We start from the raw sequence: 21359 nt of genomic DNA, 5'->3' as shown, positions 1-21359 counted from the left end.
AAGTGCATTATATGTTGTGGAGGGGGGAAGGGGCGGGAGGGGGGGGGGCAGTGAAGAGATTGAAGAAAGGAGTAGTTACTGTGAAGAAAAGCTGAGATGGAAGAAATTAACATAAATTAAGGCCACGTGGGTGACGAGAACCAAGGACACATTGCAGCGCTAATTTCACATCGCCCTATTCGAAATCCCATGCCCCTCTCCTTGGTGTTGGTCTCATCCTCACTGAAGGTCAACTACACACTTCTGTCAACATTAAACCTACTAACAAACAACAGTACTTACATTTTGACAGTTGCCATCATTTCCATGTCAAACGCTCCCTCCCCTACAGCATTGGCATGTGAGGTAAACAAATTTGGTCGGATGCATGCTCTTTACAACAATACACCATCATTCTCACCCCACCAGCCTAGTTAAAAAGCAGATTTCCCAGGCCATCATATCCAATCCTGGTATTACTGATCCCTCCAAAACACGTCCTCAGAGCACACCATTTGTTATTCAAGTATTATCCTGGTCTTGAATGTGTTAATCAGCTACTTCTTAAACCATGCCCTGAAATGAGGTCCATTTTGTCAGATTTTGCCCATCACACCTAGAATACTTTTTCATCATCCTCCCAATCTCCACAATATCCTTGTCACACCCTATGCTCCTGCTGCACCAATCTCCCTACCATATGGCTCCTACCTCTGTGACCGTCCCTGCTGCAAGACTTGCCCTATCAACCTCCTACCACTACCTATACCAGCCCTGTAACTGGCAAAACATATACTATCAAAGTATCACGTCGTATACCGGCTGTTACATAAACACTGTCTGGCCTTTTACATTGGCATGACTACCAGCAAGTTATCAGTTAGGATGAATGGGCATAGGCATTGGGGCGTATACCAGCAACACACAATACCCTGTTGCATAACATGCTCTACAACATGACCATCGTGATCTCGGTACCTGTTTCGTTTCACCACAAGTGCCATCTGGATACTTCCCCGAGACACCAGTTTTTCAGAACTCCACAGGTGGGAACTAGCACTACAACATGTCCTTGGTTCTCGTCACCCAACTAGTCTTCATTTATGTTAATTTCTTCCATCTCAGCATTTCTTTGCAGTAACTACTCATTAACTCACTCTGATTCAGTTTTTTACATCTTTCATTTTCCGACCTGCCTATTTTTCGCTGTCCCCCTCCCACCTTTATTACATACAATGCACTTAGCATTCCACTCCTAACTTGTGCATGATGTTTTAGCAGCAACCTCTGTCTTGCATCTTTAAGCTCTCACATTTTAAAATCTCATCCGGTGCAGTCCCCAACAATCGGTCTTTTCTTCTCATCTGGGAAGTCTCCCATGTCCCGGGGTTTTGTGTGACTTTTCTGAACACTATCCCTTTCCCTAAACCTCTCCAGTCCTTTTCCTTCACCCTTCTTCCTCCCCCTTCAACCCTTCTGCTAACACAAGGAACCAGTTGCTCCGAAAGCTTGCATATGTAAAACCTATTTTTATATGTGTGTTCTCCTGCCCCTGCTTAGTGAATAGATTTTTTTATACCCAATTACATTATGCCAAAAATTAATTATTTTCATTGTTTTATTAAATAGCCTGTAATTTTATATTACGCATAAGAATGTAGAAGACGGGCATAAACTATGATGAGAAAGCCTACTTACAATGTTTAAAGAACCGGATTTAAACAACGACTCTAGAAACATACAACAACCCTTTATGTATTGCTCCCATAGGGATTGTGAGGACAAGACCAGATTAATTACAGCACACATGGAGGCATTTAAACAATCAGTCTTCCCGCACTCTATAAGTGAATTAAACAGGAAGAAATACCAGTCCCTGGTACAATGGGACATACATTCTGCCAAGTACTTAGAAATGGTTTGCAGAGTTTTGATGTAAATGTAGAAGCGTGCTTTGAGGTTACTATTCTAACTTGTCACAAGTAATTGTGGAAATTTCTCTTATTTTACACTGATTCTCAAGAAGGGTATAGCTTGAGCATAGGCAGTATTATGAGCACTTCAAACTTGTGTCTTGCTTTCCACACCCAATCAGTCACTTCTTGGGTTCTAATCAAGTGTGGTGTGCATGATATATATGATTATCTCATGTTTCTGTCTTACAGTTTCCATACTACTGTATCTCACCACTAGTAGCTGAAAACAGTCTCATGTTGGGAAAAACTGCACTGATATCTCGTATGGTGGTTTTTGTTTGTTTGTACTAACTTTAGGCACTTTCAATGCCATTTTTGTAAATATGCCAAAAGTGGTTTTGCACAATACCAACATATGAGGAAGCGACTTGGATGGTAATAAATCACGAATAATTAATCTCCGAAGTTCGGAGTTTGTAGATGAATTAATGCTGACTTTTTCTACACTACAGAAACAACAAGGGAAGTTGAAACATCACTGAAAATTGATTCATTAACTTGGCTACAAACTATGTAATCCATAAATTATAAATTTTATAACAATTTTAACAGTTAAAATTTATGAATAAAATAAATGATAAAATGAACTTACTAGTCTAATATGGGACAATGTACAAGAAAATTATCACCTAACGTTATTTTCAGTCAAAGTCTACACACCATTCCTCAGAATACTTGAGGTTATTTTCACTGGCAGAATGGCTCACCTGATGCTGTTCCTGAGCTGTAGACTCTCCTCCACAATCTTACTAATGAGACCTATTTCACCACCAGGAGTAACCACCTCATCAATAGATCCTGTCCAGGCATTACGTGGAGGTGGGCGCTCAGCAGTTCGTGACTTTTTCTTCTGATCAAGTTGGTCTTCATTCTTGAAGAATGGAGGGTTGCACATACAGAAATCATATTTTTCTTCCTTTTCCACAAGCGGTGTGAGTATTTTACCTTGGTCAACCAGCTGTACTGCAGAACACATCTCTCATGAATCATTAAACTACGTAATTTTTTGAAGGCAGTGTTCATTACTGGATATATTAACAAATTATAGAATTACAGCTGAAGACTTCTTGATGAATGGCTAGAGCCGTTGGAAAATATGCATAATATTTCAGCATCAAAATGATTTTTATTGACTTAGTGCACTAATGGACTCATGACTGATGTATTTTCCTTTATACCTGTGAGTTTTTTCCACTCTTTTTAGGCCAACATCTATCTACTACTCCCATATTTTCTTGGACATTGTAAGCTGCCTACTTCCATGATTGTTGTTACTGTTTGAAGAGAACCTAATGGCGTCTTTGCAGTTACATACCTATATCGCGATCCTCACTTAATTTTAGTCAGTGGCATTCTCTGGTAGCAAATGAGATTACTCTGCTTTCTTAACATTTTATACTGAGATGCCATCCCGTACTCCCTTATTTGAAATGAATTACCTACCGCACTGTTCAAGAATGATCTAGTATTGATATGAAGGCAGACTACACATTCTAGAAAATGCAGTTGATTCATTCTGAAGTAGTATCTTTGGACAGATAGCATGAAGTAAATAGTAGTTTTCTGTCTCTTTGGTTAGCAGCCCCAGAAATTACTGATGCTGGATGGGAGCAAACCCAATATGACTCACAAAGTGTAGCTACATTTTAAACAAATAGCCATCTTTCGATTCAGGCAATAAGTTGTCAGGAAGCATTGTAATGTTATCAAGCAAGATGAAGGCATACCATATCCAACAGGGACCATGCCTAGTAAAGCACAGTAGGGTTTAAACCAACCTTTGGGTTGAGGACTGATTTACTGAATGGCAAGTGGAACACTCAAAAACAATCATTCCAATATGAACAGTAGACTCTTTCAGACGAAGTGGAGCAGCTAGAGGAAGTATGTACTTGTTGTTCCCTTTCTCTTCGGAACATACTAGATGCACATTTCAACGTGGTGCTCACAGCAACGACAAGACTGTAGTTTATTGGCGGAACGCTTAGAAAATGCAACAGGTCCACTAAAGAGACTGCTTACAATACATTTGTCTGCCCTCTTCTAGAGTAACGCTTGCAGTGTGGAATCTACATGAGATAGGATTGATGGAGGACATCAAAAAAGGGCAGCTTGTTTTACATTATCGCAAAATAGGGGAGAAAGTGCTATGGATATGATACCTGAACTGGGGTTGCAATCATTAAACCAAAGGGCATTTTCTGTTACAGCAAAACCTACTCATGAAATTCCAATCACCTACTTTCTCCTGAGAGTGTGAAAATATTTTGTTGGGGCCCACCTACATAGGGAGAAATGATCATCATGATAAAATAAGAGAAATCACAGTTCACATGGAAAGATTTAAGTGTTTGTTTTCCCTGCACACTGTCTGAGAATGGAATGGTAAAGAAACAGCTTGAAGGTGGCTCGATAAACCTTCTGACAGGTACTTAACTGTGAACTGCAGAGTAACATGTAGTTGAAGAGATTATATTATACTGCCCAAATGACACAAAAAACAACAAGAATGGTGCTTTCTGTTTAAAAGCAGGGTTTTAAGTCAGTTCAAAAGCTAATGCAATTACTCTTTCTGAAATTTCAACAACTTGCAGCATTATAAAAGATTTTTTTCAACAGGATCCGACCTTTAATTTTTGTAATCTTATCCCAGATTGACACTCACAAGATTTTGGTATTGAGGCACTAGCTGCTTACAGCAAGACCATTCATAGCCTCAGAATGTAGCCTAAGCACACTCTTCACTCCTGGTTATCGGTCAAAGTGATAATCTAGGGCATGATCATACACAGCAAACTGCAATTTATGGTGTAGTATTCCATTAGTGCTGCATGACTGCTGCTTACTTTAATTCTTATACCTACCCCAAAGCTTTTCACCCAAATTCATCTGTCTTCTCGCTTTGCCACACCATGCTTATCACCTTCTACATGCTTCCATAATTTACAAACCCACCATCCTGAGAAGCTCCATGTTCATGGTTACTATAACACACTAAAACAATTTCTGCTCCTGTACACCAGAACATTTTGTACTTTGCTTGCAGCCTAAATCAGAATTTACACTGCCTGTTATGCGACGCCGAGTCTCTAAAGTGATGTTATATGCTGGAGCTTTTACACTCCATGTGATGCAGAGCTATCTATCAATGTGGAGCAGTAGTTGTTGGACAGTCTTTGAATTATGTCAGTTTTCCTCGACCCAGTAAATTTGGTTTTATCAGAAAACAGTGCTCTCTGAATTCAAGGCAGTTGTGAATTGGTGAATAAAATGAACAAGGAGAGGACTGTGAGGAGAGAAGGACTGTGCAAACAAAATGAACAAAGAGAGAAGGACCACAGGAAAATTTATTCATTTGCAGAGTGACCTGAGAAAAGATAAAGATAAATTTTGCAATTACTTCAGAATGAGTACAGGGACACCTGCTTCAAGGAAGGTTATTACTACTTGTGATCACAATCAGGTAGGTACACATTATCAAGTTTGCAAAACAGTTTTTACTATCAGAAAATTACAATCTGTGATATATTCACCATATTTTATAAATTATAAGAGAGCTGAGATGGAGTCAAACTGATGTTCATGGCAGTTCACTGAAAATATCAAAGTTTCCATGAGTTTGGGGTTTGAAATGATGCTTTCAGCTTGACAGTTTCCAGCCCGTAATTCAACATGAAAGAATGTGCAGTGGAAGGAGTTTAAGAATGTTGCAATGCTTCCAGTACAATATGCTGCATTCTAATTCTACAGGGTAGTTAAAAGAAAGTGTTGGTTTTGATATATCAAAGTAAGAAATTTATTTTTACAAAAAGCACAAACAAAATACATAAATATGTTAATCTAACCTTCCCATTTCATGTATGCAAAATGTGAGGCATATCACTTCCTCTACTGTGTTGGCATTCACTATGACTGTATGACAAATACCACATGTATTTCACTGACAACTCATCGAATTTCCTCCTTTGGGTCATGGATACTTCAGGGTTTATTGGCATACACTACTGACTTCAGATGACTTCAAAGAAAAAAAATCACAAGGAGTTAAGTCACATGACCTTCATGGCCATTGATGATCCTTGATGGCCATCAATGATCGGCATTGCGGGAAATGAGGCAATTTGGGAACTGCTCATGGAGCAACTGAATTGTTTTGAGGTAAGTATGGCAGGTGGCACAATCCTGCTGACACCAAGACTATTCAATGTCCATTCCATCCATATGGGGACACAAAAATTCCCACATCATCGTATGGTATCAGTCTCCATTGACTGTTATAGTTGTCTTGCACCAACTTCAGAAAAATAACGGCTGATGATGGCGCCTGACAAAAAGCCACACCACACTGTCACTCATTGTGGATGTGCTTCCCTTTATTGGATCATGGAAGGATTTTCTTACCCCCAAATACGGTAGTTCTACTTATTCACAAAATCATTTAAGTGGAAGTGTGCTTCATCAATGAAGATGATTTTGTTTTGCAAAGCTCTTGTCCTCTCAGAACCCAGTCAACAGACTGTTGTCTTGTCCCTTTCGACTGCCGTGTCAATTGAATTTTATGGTGGTGGTGGTGGTGGGGGGTTGTAAGGGAGATCATACCAGAGAATTCTCCATACTGAAGAACAGCTTAAGCCCAATTGGTGGGAGCAGTGACGAACTGATCGCATTGCGCTGACAGCCACAGTGTCATGAACAACTGCAACACTTTCCAACACTTTCCTCATTTCGACCAGGACAATGATGGCAAGGACCTATAAGGTTTACTGCTGAATCCATCTCAAAGAACTTTTTCGTAAGTCTGCGAACTGTTGATTCATTTGGTGCCTCATTACAACCTAGAATTGTACAAAGTCACCTGACAGTTGCAGCATAACTTCCTCCATTCAGCTAAAACATTTTTTCGAACGGCTCACATTGCGCACAAGTGAACTGCTACAGGGTTAGACACTGAATGCAAGAAATTCAAACTGAGTCAACAATCAACGGGAAACAAATCAAAACAATGTCACCAACTGACAAACAAAATTTTACCAGCTGTTTCAAAACTGGCACTCTTTTTGAATCACCCTTTAGCTGTCAAGTGGGCTTCAGGTGACAGTTTCCATATAACGCGAACCAAACTCAATGCAGAATGACAACTGCCATCTTGCATCTCTAATTTTAAAATTTGTTGCAACATGTTATGTAAATACTTTCACTTAGAACTTAAATACATAAAACTGCAACCAGTCACTTTTTTGAATAATTTTTTTATTACCTTTTTTTTTCTTGCATTACTAGTAGTAGCTGATGTTAACTGCAGATTAATAGTAATTGAAGTTGGTGGTTACAGTAAACAATCAAATGGCATGGCATTTAGAACAGGTGATTTGTACACTAATATTTCTAACGTTCTGCAAAACTGGCCACCATCAAAAGAAATAACCGGTACTTCAGAAAAACTGCATTAATGTTGAGTGGAGATGAAGCCTTTTCCCAACAAGAAAATTTAATGTGTCTGTTTCCTGAACTGTAACTCAGTAAGGTTATTCGACAATAAATTATCAAGGGCTATAATGGTAGTAGAAAATGCATTCTGAATTATGGTCAGCAAGTGGCGTCTTCTCCAAAAGGAAACTGAAACTTCTTTAAACAACACAGACATTATTATTCTGCATATCTGCCTCCTGCACAACATGATAATTGAGGAAGATGGGCTGGACATCTCCCTTCAATTGTGTGTTGATCAGGGTATAATTGGAAATAATGCTTTTGCAGCATTCTTTCAAAATAACAGAGCAAACAGTAATGCTACAAGAAGAGTGAGGAGTGTCAGAGAGACATTCAAAAATTACATAATGCAAAAATTACATCAACAGTTATTAATGCAAACACATTTCATGACCAATTTATTGAATACTGCAATCACAGTGACCATCATTTCATTATTAAAATGATGAAATCTGTACACGATTCAGATGTACACAATCCTCCCCTCATGAACCATGGACCTTGCCGTTGGTGGGGAGGCTTGCGTGCCTCAACGATACAGATAGCCATACCGTAGGTGCAACCACAACGGAGGGGTATCTGTTGAGAGACCATACAAACATGTGGTTCCTGAAGAAGGGCAGCAGCCTTTTCAGTAGTTGTGAGGGCAACAGTCTGGATGATTGACTGATCTGGCCTTGTAACACTAATCAAAACGGCCTTGCTGTTGTGGTACTGTGAACGGCTGAAAAGAAGGGGAAACTACAGCCGTAATTTTTCCCGAGGGCATGCAGCTTTACTGTATGAGTAAAGGAGTTTTGCAATTTGGGGAGCAAAATAACTGATGATGGTCGAAGCAGATGGGATATAAAATGTAGAGTGGCAATGGCAAGGAAAGCGTTTCTGAAGAAGAGAAATTTGTTAACATCAAGTATTGATTTAAGTGTCAGGAAGTCGTTTCTGAAAGAATTTGTATGGAGTGTAGCCATGTATGGAAGTGAAACATGGATGATAAATAGTTTAGACAAGAAGAGATTAGAAGCTTTCAAAATGTGGTGCTACAGAAGAGTGCTGAAGATTAGATGGGTAGATCACATAACTAATGAGGATGTATTGAATAAAATTGGGGAGGAGTTTGTGGCACAACTTGACTAGAAGAAGGGATTGGTTGGTAGGACATGTTCTGAGGCATCAAGGGATCACCAATTTAGTACTGGAGGGCAGCGTGGAGGGTAAAAATTGTAGAGGAAGACCAAAAGATGAATACACTAAGCAGATTCGGAAGGATGTAGGATGCAGTAGGTATTGGGAGATGAAGAAGCTTGCACAGGATAGGGTAGCATAGAGAGCTGCATCAAACCAGTCTCAGGACTGAAGACCACAACAACAACAATACACAATACTTTTGTGTCACTTGCTAGTATTTTTGTAGTCATTTATCTTACTTTCTGTACTTACTGTCTGCTCCACAAACTTGAGCTATTTCCTTCTAAGCTTGACGTAGCAGATTCCTGTTGTGGCAATGTTTGATTTTCTGATCCCACAACATGGGGCATTCAAGCACATTAGCAATGAGCTTTTCATGCTTATTGCATGAAACTGCTCCAAACAATTACAAAAAATACAAACTCATTTGTGACTATATTACATCATGTTGGATCATCTCACCCAGCTCAGCCTGCAATCTAAAAGGCCACCACGCTGATCTATTGTTACATCAAGCCCCTTGATTGCCATGCAATTTCAGCACTTCACCATTTGGCTCAGCATCGTGAGCAGTGTAAATTCAGCCTACCTTCTGTACCGATCAATTCCCCTATCTCCTTTCCACAGTTTTTAATCTCATTTCACTAGGATATTTTATACACAAATAATCCCATTGCACATTATCTTTACACCACCAAACAATGTTGTGCCACCTCGTCACTTCTTCGTTCCTCCTAAGTACTCCCAACTATAAGGAACAGTATCACCATCATCATTATTATTAGCATCCAACCACAAAGGAATGTAACAATATAATGAAAAGGACAGTTGGAACTCACTATATAGCCGAGATGCTGAAAGGCATAATAAAAAGACTGTCGGAAAGTTGGCTTTCGGCCAACAAGGGCTTTGTCGAAAATAGGCGATGCACAAACACACATCCATCTGCCAGAGACTGTGGTTTTGTGTGTGTGGGGTCTTGTAGGCTGAAAGCTTACTTTCCGACTATATTTTTGTTGTGCCTTCCTGCGACTTAGCATCTCCACTATATATGGTGAACAAGCGCTGCTACACTTTTCATTATATTGTTACATCCAACCATGAAGTTAGAAAGCTGGAATTCTTGGAAAATACAACACTTTTGGGAGTACATGCTGCCATCTTCAAGTTTTCCTGTAAATGAAAGTAACTCATTTTGAGGGAAAGAAGGGGGGATTCAAAGAGCCCAATTGTTGAAGCCATGAGTATTGTTGCATGCAACATGTTCAGCTACTGAGTGCTTATGTTCCCCGTAAGCCACAGTTTAGATCTAGAAATTCTCATTAATGGAGAGCTGATTAATTTTTGTACCTTCATAGATTCCAGTGCAGTAACTGCAGCCCAACTGCTTTCACATAATTATGTGCTCATTTCTGATGAGATAAGAAATGTTTGCAATAGGATTGCAAAAGGAAGTAGTGGGTGGGTTATATGGGACAGGCGTAAAAGCTGAATTTTTCACAACATAATGATATGTGACATGTACAATTTGCTTATGACTAAAAATTAGGATATTGATGTACTGAGTTGGCAATAGAACATCACTTGGCAGTATGAAAACATGGTCTTTGTAGGATATTTCTCATCTCAGACCATGATGAGAGGTAGCTGAATCTTTACAAAAGTTTATGGGCCAAGTTCTTCAACATGTGTGATACTGGAAGGTATGGTATGATGCAGTGTGGTGTGAACTGGTTTGAGGCTGATTAGCACTGGCAATGTATTATTGTGGTTGGAGTTATGCAAAAATGTTGTGGAAGATCCATTTATAAGGTACCTAGAAAAGATATTATCCCCACATAAAGGTTCTCTCAATATTGTGTCCCTATGACGGTTCCAACAAAGTTCCTAGACTATGACAATGACTGCTCCTTTCTACTGACTTGTAAAGTCACCAGGCATGACAAGATTCTACAAGGAGGGGAGAGGTCGGAAAGAGGGAGAAGGGGACATTTTAATGTGCCATGAATGATAGACATTAAAATAGAAGTACAGCTGGTTGCAAGTAGGTCTCATACAGGCATAAGTTTCTACAAAGCTGTAAGAGAGGCTGTGATAAACATCCAAGAAAGTAGTTCATTGAGCTAAGAATTACTTTGGGGTTTACAAACTGGACATGCAATAGAGTCTGCCTAGTATATATCGCAAGTATGCACATCCAACATGGTAATTTGTTCAGCCACCCACACAATATAGATATCAGAGACTCTCCAATCAAAAATTAAATAAAATTAACATTAATATTTTTTATTTTTGTATGTAATGCATCGTGAATCATGTAAAACGACTATTCTTCATTAAATGACAAAGTGAAGATGGCCATCTTTAGTTTATGTTTAACAAGTGTGGCATCAGGGAGGAAATGTGAGGAATGGTCCTTCAATAACTATACTAACACAGAGTAGTTAATTGCTCTATTGCCTATTTCTACAGTCATATCAGCAAGAGTTAGATAGTAATATCCGTTCTTCTCATTCATGGATTTTTTGAAAGTTACGAACGATGTATGCAAACAATATTCTCATCAGACACTTATCTATTACACAATACAGATTTTTTGAAATTACCTTGTAGTTTTAGCTTCTAGAACAAAATGCGTGTTAAATATGGTGTGAACATGGACTATATTCTAGAGCAAGGTGTCGCCACAACAATTATTTTGTATTCATTTTCAGTTGCCTGGCCAACTCTCAACCACACTGTCACTGTCTAATCAAACATAGACCTCGAACCACACTACAAACCAGTCTATAAACTCAATCAAGATTTCAGACTCAATTATGTGTAAGCATTACATAATTACTGCATATTGTTTGTTGATTACAAAGCCACCCCCATGAAATAGTAATCAAAAACTTTAATTGAACTACTCATGAAATATTTGAAAATGTCTCTGAAACATTCACAAGTGATTACGATAGCTACTGGTACTACAAATCTTTTATATTACTTATGCAGCAACACTAACCTTTTATCAGTTCCTGAAGATTGTTGTTTTCCACATTAATTTTGGCTGCATTTGCACTCTCGTGATCCGTCTCTGATGCAATCATATGCCAACCATTCTTTTTTGCAGCTAAGAGGGGATAAATACATGATGCTCCAGTGCCTGACAAACGAAATATTTTTATTCCTACACTTATACACATATATCACTTTCTAAATAGAAAATATCAGTCCGTTAAAAAGAGCTGAGCTGTCAGCAAAAGCATATGCTCAAGGGAATGCTTATTACTATGCTAAATACAAACAAGATAGATGCAACCGAGTTGAACAAAATCATTTATGATCATCAGACACAGGCATACAGGTGCGGAATACTGACACTGGAACTAATACAAAACCTATACTCCTTGCTCTACATAACGTGTGGGTATTATTAGTATTTTGAACTGCTTGGAACTGAACAATCTATTACAGCATTACAGCATCTAATCAGAATTACAGCATTTACCTATGTCTATGCCACAAACTGACTTCTCTTGGTTTCCATCACAGAGTGCTAACAAATCTTCAATCCATAGTAAATAGTTAAGGCGAAGTGGTAATGTTGGCACAAGGCGACCACTTGGAATCTTCACTTTCAGCCCAAAATCTTTCTTTAACAACGCCGTTGTAAGTGCACGAAGAGCTTCATGGTCTTGGAAGTTAATTGAAACTTTTCCTGCGACATCCTGTGCGAAGTATAAACTTTAAGTAAATCTGACTCATATACAAGTCTATGAGAGCTGCAACGAGCCAGTCTTCGGAGTGAAGACAACAAAAGTAAGAACAATAACAGTATATGACACTTATCATCTGTATCCAATTTTCTTCTGATATAATTTAATGTTGTATCGATATCAAGTGGATAGTCGAATTTTCCTATTACTATATGTCTTGCTTACCTGCTTCGCATGTTTCCGAAAATCTGGATATAATATCGCCAGCTCTTTAAAATTTGGAGGATTTTTGTAGATATTTCTGGGATGCATAAACTTGTTGAGCGACATGATGACCCAGCAGTGCTCTATGTAAAGATAAGTTTATGCCGATTTTCCAAAGTTCCCTACAAATAAAAAATCTGTGGAACACATTTGTGTACTGCATAACCCATATTTTGATCGTGCAAGTATACCACAGTGACACCAACATTCAAATATAAACAAACAACAAGCGACAGTCATGCCCCGCCATGTTGGTACAGTTCCTCTTCCGTTTTACGAGAATTCTCGTGTTGTGCGAGAAACTCCCGCAGTTTGCGCAAACGTTCATTGACGAAGGTAGTGTTTTATAGTGAGAGTTGGTTAGCACATTCCGCTGCCCAGAAACAGCTTTGCAATATTATGTAAGTATTGTGTGTACAAGAGACAACTAAAAACTAGTATTACGTCATATTATTCCGTAGTGATTGCATGTTGTTTAAAATGATTCCGCTACCTTGAAAATCATAGCGTCAAATACCACAATCAAAATGGCCGTTGGATAATAGTGACAAGAAATTGCTATGTTGCTGTGCTCATGAACAAAATAGTTTCGGTTATATTTCGCTAAACAACAGTTTGAATTTGAACAGCCTCTTAAATTAACTAGGAAGGATGTTTGAGCTGCCTAGTTTCTTCATTTTTTGTAGCAAAGAATTTTAAAATGTCATTAGTGATGTCATTGATATTTACATGGTCGTATGTAAGGATATTCAGTTTCTGCGTTTCTCAGTTTCTGGTGGAAGATTGGCTGGAGAGTCTGATGAGATATTTAGTTTTAAACTGACGATCAACAAGACGTGGGGAGAATGTAGTAATGACCTAATTTTTCTGTTATATTACTTGTGTAGATGGTTGCAGCTGTTGTTGACATTTGAATAAGGACAATAGAGTATTGACGTCACATATTCCCTTATGTAGCCCATTGTGTGTCACACTTAAATTACCGATTATCCTTGATTTGACAAGAAAATGTGTCCTTTGTTTGTGATAAACTACTGTATCCACCGACAATAACGCAAGTCAGCTCTGAGAATAAAAAGTGTGGGAAACGCAGTTAATAAACATAAAATTCTTCCACCATGCCCATAAAAATGGTACTGTAACATCAAGCCTGAATGAGCGTTTGTGGTGTGTTACAAAATTTTATCGTGTAACAGTTGGCATTTGATGCAAAATTAACTTCCGTGTACCAGTATAGTTTGCCAGAGACGTTAAACCAATCATGAATTAGCTTAAATGAGCGTGCCACATGTTACTTTCTTACTCCTTCATTCTTTTTTAGATACAGCGTTTGAAGCCTAGTGAATGCCGATAACATGGGATTGTCTGTTCTTGTTTTTGTTTCACGATTTTTACCTGCCGAATGATTTGAAGTAGCAATTACGGGTGTTTACTCATAAAAGATCGTGCCTGCTGTAGTAAATAATATGTTAGCATTTTTATAGCGAAATTCAAAAACTAACAAAGGGAAAAATTTCTTAATATTATAATATGCAAAATTTCCAGTCTTGGTATAGTTGTGCATTAGTTTGGCGATTCGCAACTGATCTAATTAATGCATTTCAAGCCACTGACTTAAGCTCAGTTTCTTAAGCATCGACCCTGCAGTTAATGAATACTTTATTTCTGGCTGGGCCGAGTGCAATGTCATTTCGACGTCTTGAGAGCCGTATTGACGCAGGTTGTTGGGTAAGGCCGCGCCTAACTTGGCAACAGTGTAGCCTGGCAGGCCAGCCGGGCAGTTGTCAGTGACATCACTGGTCTGATTCACGCCTCGGGCAGGCCCAAGCCTAGTCTGGCGGAGGCTGTGTGTTCGAGAACTGTTTGCAGTATACTGTCGTATTTTATAACTTTTGTTTTGGTGTTTATTGAAGACAACTGAATTACCTGTCGTGTCGTTATTTCTTAGATGTGCCTTACCTAACCTCTGTTTCAGAAAACACTACGTCGCTAATTTGCCTGTGTTGCCTGAAAGGAGACAGTTCTAAAGAACTTCTGGCTAAACCGTATAGTTCACGAAAGCATCAAACGACACATAAACCAGAAACATATTTGTTATGCTTACCATATGGTGGTACGTTACCACGAATCTAACTTATGTTGCGACAATTTGAGGACAGCCTTGATAGCCCCTCTTTCACTTACAATATCTAAAATGCCTAACAAAACTGAATGTTATCGGTGTACTTACTGGAATACTGATAAAGTGTATGGGATCTCTTAACCCCGGTCATGGTGCACAGCCCAAATTGAAGGTTGCTTGTCTAACGGATTCCTGAAGCAAAAAAATTTGTTTTCAAAACAGGTAGTGTACTAACGTTACGCCAGTTACCCAGACTATATGCATATAGTATTTGAGAGTGAGAATACTTGACGGATTGCAAGACACTTCAAACATAATTTCAAAACGTTGTCGATCATATGCGTAGCGTCAAACATTTAGCATATTGACTCACAACAAAAGTAATCAGACGCTTGAAGCTGTTTTATATGTGGGAACTGGATGAATTGAAGGATTACCGGTCCATTCTAACACGGAATTTCGAGCGTACATAGAAGAGTATGAAGAGGATCGCCGGGAGAGATAGATAGATATGGAATAGCTGGTAAATCCCATTTGGCACGAACGGACGACGAAAATACGCGGGAAAATCTAATTAGAAATTTCCAGTAACTGGTTATCAGGCCGGAATCAAAGATTGCTCTTCAGTTCTGTACGACACCCCTGTAGGAATCATGGTGTCCAGTATCAAGTCGCACAGAGGCCTATAACCAACCATTTGTTCCTCGCTTCATCCGTGGCTGGCTGGAGCGGTTCTTACTTTAGTATATACTGTAGGTATAGCAAGGCAAATTGTAACTAGTTGCAGAGGTCATTTGACGTGTTTTGTGATATTGTTACCCAAGTACGCCGATAAAAAAACTCGAACCCACATATTGATAGACGTTTGCTGTTACTTTTTATGCGAAAACTCAAGCCAGCAATGGTCTATATAAGTCTATCTTTGTCAACATGTATTATGCCCTCTCACCAAATAATGATTTGGGAAGACAGCTTTCCTTTTCAGTATTCTGAAAGCATTAGTTTTGATTACTTAAATGGTTTATTTATCGTAGCAAGATATGGAAGAAATTGCAGCACTAAAGTAACTGGCAGAAGCATATGTACGGGCGAAACGTTTTTCCAGTTTCCTGTAGGCCTATATAACCTGGAAAGAACTTTGTTTCCTAGGTGGTCCGTGTGCTACATTCGTTTTCGCATTTTTGTCGTTTTAATGCCATTCACTTTTTCAGATGTATCCACGAGACATGACTGAAAATACAGTTGATTACATTTCATGTTCAAACGTGCTCAGATAATTTAGTGCAGTTTTTTTTCACAAATCACAGCACAGAAAAAACTGGAGTACATTTTTACTCTGGTTAACTCAGTAGTTGTATAATCGGTTACACTCTGCTTGGGGGGAAACAGTTGTCTCGTAGCTGTCAGAATGATACACACATGTGCATGCGGGATTATTGCACTTGGGAGTGAAGGCGTTTCGGTCGGTAACGGCCAAGTGCAATAATATCGTGTTTGAGCAGTAAAGGCCCCTACAAATCCACAAATTTATTGGCAGACGGACGGACCAATTTCGTGGCAGCCTACACACGTCTCGACCAACTGAAGTCAACGATTACAGGGCCGCCCTATTATTGTCGTTTGTTTATCTGAAGATGATTCTATTTGTTCTATGAGATCCCGCTTGGTTTCATACAAAAAAAGGGGGTTTTGCCTTGGCGGTCGGCACTAACAAAGCCGGAAGAAGAGAGTTGTGGGCAAAGAAGTGGCTAATGCAAGGAAAGAAAACTTAAGCAGCGGGGTTCGGTGATTTTCGTAATTATCTAATAGTGGATAAATGATGCATTTGGGAGTTGCTGATCATCAAACCATTCTTAAAGAGTAGGAATAGTCATGAGATTGGCTGAAGCTGCGACGAGAGACTGTTAGCTGTATTACGGTTTCTAGCTACTGGTGGAAGTTAGGACGACCTAAAATTCACTGCTGTTGTACCCCACAATTATAAACTAAAATAATTCCTGAAACCTGCAGCGTGATGTACAGTTGACTGAGGAAATACGTCGTTGTAAAGCAAAATAAACGAAAATCCTTTATGTAAACTTAATTAAGTTGTGTACGTAGCATATAAGATGATCTAGATGACCTGTAAGTTTAAGAAACTCGTTCCAGGCTCGAAGCAGTTTGACTGCATACGATGGGAGAACACCATATAATGAAAACAGGTACATAAAAAATGAATCAGTTAGACATGTAAAAAAAGGCAAGTTGCTCTTCATAACAGAGCTTTTGGATATAGGCTGGACTTTTTTTAGCACTTGTAACAGTGGCGCAGATATATTCTATGAATTAACGTCCACTGAAGTCGGTATGTCGGTTTTTAGATTTCATTTCCGGTAAGTGTCGGAAATAAAACCTTAAAACTGAAATACAGAAGGTCAATGGACTTTTATTCTATATATGCCTCACGAAACCATCATACATTTATTGCATCTATATCGCTATGCTCCTCGCACCACGTGTCCCACAAACATCCAATATTTAACCGGTCAGTTTCACCCGTCGCGCACCCTGTCGCGTATATTAGATCCACATTTAATCCCACGCGCAGTGCAAAAGATGAACTGTTGTCACAGTTGTGGAGTTCACCCGTCGGATGGCCCTAACATCCCGACGGGGAATGTTCTTCGATCGGTCGGTCAAAACGCCTCCGCACATCCAGTTGGTGCGTGTGTAGAGCTCGTGTAAGTTAGCCTACGCTTATTTTGTATGTACCATGCACAGATCTGCCCAGTCAGATTTTGATTCTGGCATATCAGTCTACTACTCATGGTGAAAAGCCTTCCTTATGGTGATATGAAGAGCTGTGGATGCCGCTAAGTGTATGCAGGAGGGAGGACTCTTTCGTATTTACTTGTACAAAATAGAGGTTTGGAATGCCAGTACGGCCGGCCGCGGTGGTCTAGCGGTTCAGGCGCTCAGTCCGGAACCGCGGGACTGCTACGGTCGCAGGTTCGAATCCTGCCTCGGGCATGGATGTGTGTGATGTCCTTAGGTTAGTTAGGTTTAAGTAGTTCTAAGTTCTAGGGGACTGATGACCACAGATGTTAAGTCCCATAGTGCTCAGAACCATTTGAACCATTTTGAATGCCAGTAGTACATACTATTGGTGAATGAAAAAATTTAGTAGCTACGAATTCCATTTTCTCTCTAAATGCAGATTGCCATCTGGGTCTTGTTTCAATGAAAGGATACTATGACATTATTGGCCGGAGACCAGACTGGGGTTGTTTCGCCCCCACTTTGGCGGCTTGTGCGTCGACGAAGAAGAAATGCAAGGATTACGGCAACACAAACATCCGGCCTCCGATCAAAGAAAATCTCCGACCCGGCCCAGAATTAAACCTGGAACACCGCGATCTGGACGCAGCAATGCTAACCACTAGACCAGGAGTCGAACCTTAATGTGGTGGATATTCTATTTACAAGGAGAATTGCTTTATTTTTTATTTATTCGTCTTTGTAGGACATGTCAGATACATTACAGAAATAGTATATACAAGTATGATAGGATTAGGTGAGGATAGGACAAGAAGTTGCCAAACTGAGAGACTTTTACAGTTGTGGCAGCACAGATTATGTGGGCCTATTTTTTGTGGAAAGCTATGCACTTCAGATGACTTGTTGAAATTACAGCAACAAGGGGATAATATAATGATAGAAATACCTTACACTCTGAATGCCATTTTCTTTATTTTAAGTGAATGAACAGTTCCTTCCTTTTATGGCGATTCCGATGGGCTTCTAACACTCTTCATAATGCACTAAATAGCTTGAGAGACGAGTAGAATCATTATCTCATAATCAGTCATGCTCTAGCTGGTTTGCCAGCTGCATTTCTTATTGTTTTCTTCTCTTGGTGGTTGTGTCATACTGTTCCGCACCCTTCTTTTTTTATATTGATTCACTTCCATGCATGCTAATTTAGGTTTCCCATTATTTTCCCAGACAACTTTTAGGTGAGCATGAGAGCTCCAGTGAATGGCAAATTCCTTGCACCATCCTAATCTGATTTGAACAAGTGTTCAGTTTCTAATGAGCTGGCTACTGCATATCATGTGCATGTAACATAGAAATATAGCGTCCCTGCTTTGTGGGTGAGTTTCTATATTAATGAGGATAACATATCTGAATGCATCTTATGATTGTTTGATTCAGTTAGTTTCATGATCCATGGAATATTTGCGTGATTAATCATAATGCTGTAGAGTGAGTCATTTTATATTCACATTACACAAAATAAGTATGGCTACATGCTGACTGTTTATAATTTTGTTTTTAAATATAAATGTGCACTTGTAATTCCTACCCACCAAGTTCTACACATTACAGTAATAGAACTAATATGGAATAGAAGTCTCGAGGAGAAATTTTTCAGTTTGTTTCCAAATTTAGCTTAAATGCTGTCTGTCAGATTTGATCTGATAACATTACTGGTGTCACCTGCAAAATGAATTAATTCTGTTCTTTGTGTATTAGACAGAAGGTTGTTTACTTATATGAGAAACAGTAACAGACCTAAAATTGAGCACTGTGGAACCGCATGATTCCTCCCTGGTCAGTCCCCTGATTACATTGGTTGGATTATTATTTCTGTATTTTTCTGATTATATATGACATCCATCAGTCCCTGAAATCTGTCTCTAGGAGATTACTGATTCACACAGTCAGGCAATAAAAAATACCAACTGGTGCTATTTCTTTATTTAATGCTTGTAAAATTTGGTCAGTGAACATGTAAATGGCATTCTCAGTCAAGCAATGCTTCTGAAATGCAGCCTGTGATTTCCTGAGAATTTTATTGTTGTTCAGACCTTTTGTATGAAAATGAAATTTCATTTTTATTTGACAGTGATGGCAGTCTGTTTTTGCTAAAGAAATACTTTCAAAGAGCGTTGATGAAGAGACACTTTAGCTCTGCTGTATACAAATCAGAAGCAACTTACATTGGTGCAAAAAAAAGTTCTATAAAAAACAAATGCAAGAAGTTAATTTATGCTTTCAAAAATTTTGTCTGGCCAATCAGTGGCACTACAAAGTTCAATTTTAAATTTCATGATTAAGACAGTATTTACACTGGAGGATCTCGCAAACATACTAGTTGTTTGACTGGTGTGCAGTAGAAATAGGCATCCCAGGTGTAGAGAAGCAACTGAAAGAGTTGAAAACAGTCAACTTAGTAGGTGCTGGTGGAATCACAATTAGATTTTACAGAGTTCTCTGCAGCATTGACCACTTAATTAGCTTGCATTTATTGCAGATCTTTTGCCCGGTGCAAGATCTCAGACAATTGGAAGAGAGTACAGTTGATTCCTCTATTTAAGGACAGACAACGGACCTGCAAAATTAGACCCAAGTATCCTCAACATGGAATAGCTGCAGGATTCTTGAACATATTCTGAGTTTAAATACAATAATTTTCCTTAAGATGGAAAAGCTTTTGTCCACAAATCAGCATGGATTCAGAAAACATCACTTGAGTGAAACTCAGCTTGCCCTTTCTACTCAGGACGTCATGTGAAACATGGATGAGGGGCAACAGGCGGATTCCACATTCCCAGGTTTCTTGAAAGTGTTTGAAAGGTGCCTCACTGCATGTTGTTGAATGTCTGAACTTACAGATTAGAGTCCCAGATATATGAATGGCTCAAAGTCTTCTTAAGTAATAGAAGCCAAAATGTTGTCCTCAATGGCAAGTGTTCATCAGAGCCAAACATATCATGAGGATTGCCCCAGGGAAGTGTGACAAGACTGCTCTTATTCACTATATTCGTCAGTGATCTGATTAACAAGGTGAGATGCAGTATGCTGCTGTTTCTTGATGACAATGTGGTGTGCTGGAAGGTGTCATCATTGGGTGATGTAGGGGGATACAAGATGACAGACAAAATTTCTAGTTGGTGTAATGCGTGCTCTAAATGTAGAAGAATGAAGTTAAATGCAGGTTGATAAGGACACAAATTCTGTAATATTAGAGTACAGCATCAGCAGTGTGCTACTTGACAGTCATATTGATTAAATATGTAGGTGTAATGTTAAAGAATGATGTGAAATGGAATGAACCTGTAAGGACTGTAGAAGGTAATATGAACAATCATATTCGGCTTATTGGGAGAAGTTGAGGAAAGTGCGTATAGAACACTGTGACCCATTCTTGAGTACAGCTTGAGTCTGAGATTCCCTCCAGGTCGAATCAAAGGAAGTTCAGAGGCGTGCTGCCAGATTTGTTACCGGCAGTTTCGATCAACACGCGGATATAATGGAGATACCCCGTAACTCAAATGAGAATCCCATAAGGAAAGACAACTTTTTCTTCCGCAAGGCACTATTGGGGAAATTCAGAGCGCCACCATTTGAGAACGACTGCAAAATGATGCTACTACCGGCAACATTTATTTCGCCGGTGCCACGATGAAACTAGGGCTTGCCGCGCGTAGTGGCCGCCATGTCATGGATTGCGAGGCTCCTCCCGCCGGAGGTTCGAGTCCTTCCTCTGGCATGGGTGTGTATGTTGTTCTTAACACAAGTTAAAGTAGTAAGTCTAGGGACCGATGAACTCAGGAGTTTGGTCCCTTAGGAATTCTCACATACTCATACGGAGGCTTA

At 39.3% G+C, this 21359-nt stretch overlaps 2 protein-coding genes across 3 annotated transcripts in view; one reads left to right on the top strand and one right to left on the bottom strand.

Annotated features, from left to right (window-relative positions):
- The window catches only part of LOC126411540 (U6 small nuclear RNA (adenine-(43)-N(6))-methyltransferase), a 41078-nt gene extending 28246 nt beyond the window's left edge, over nucleotides 1–12832 (bottom strand). Inside the window, exons 1-4 of one of the 2 annotated variants that reach the window (XM_050081370.1) lie at nucleotides 12557–12832; nucleotides 12124–12343; nucleotides 11638–11778; nucleotides 2663–2918 (exon numbers count right to left, since the gene is read on the bottom strand). In XM_050081370.1, coding sequence (XP_049937327.1) covers nucleotides 2663–2918; nucleotides 11638–11778; nucleotides 12124–12343; nucleotides 12557–12661 — 722 coding nt within the window. In that variant the 5' untranslated portion in view covers nucleotides 12662–12832. The remainder of the gene's footprint in view (nucleotides 1–2662; nucleotides 2919–11637; nucleotides 11779–12123; nucleotides 12344–12556) is intronic. The other variant, XM_050081372.1, reaches the window with a different exon arrangement.
- A 22-nt stretch (nucleotides 12833–12854) lies between these two features.
- The window catches only part of LOC126411566 (lissencephaly-1 homolog), a 186772-nt gene continuing 178267 nt past the window's right edge, over nucleotides 12855–21359 (top strand). Inside the window, exon 1 of the mRNA XM_050081373.1 lies at nucleotides 12855–12996. The gene's annotated coding sequence lies outside the window, so the exon portion shown is untranslated. The remainder of the gene's footprint in view (nucleotides 12997–21359) is intronic.

Source organism: Schistocerca serialis, chromosome 1 (assembly GCF_023864345.2).
Source record: "Schistocerca serialis cubense isolate TAMUIC-IGC-003099 chromosome 1, iqSchSeri2.2, whole genome shotgun sequence".
Lineage (NCBI taxonomy): Eukaryota > Metazoa > Arthropoda > Insecta > Orthoptera > Acrididae > Schistocerca > Schistocerca serialis.
Note: the sequence above shows the minus strand (reverse complement) of the source record. Positions and strands in the feature narration are given on the sequence as shown.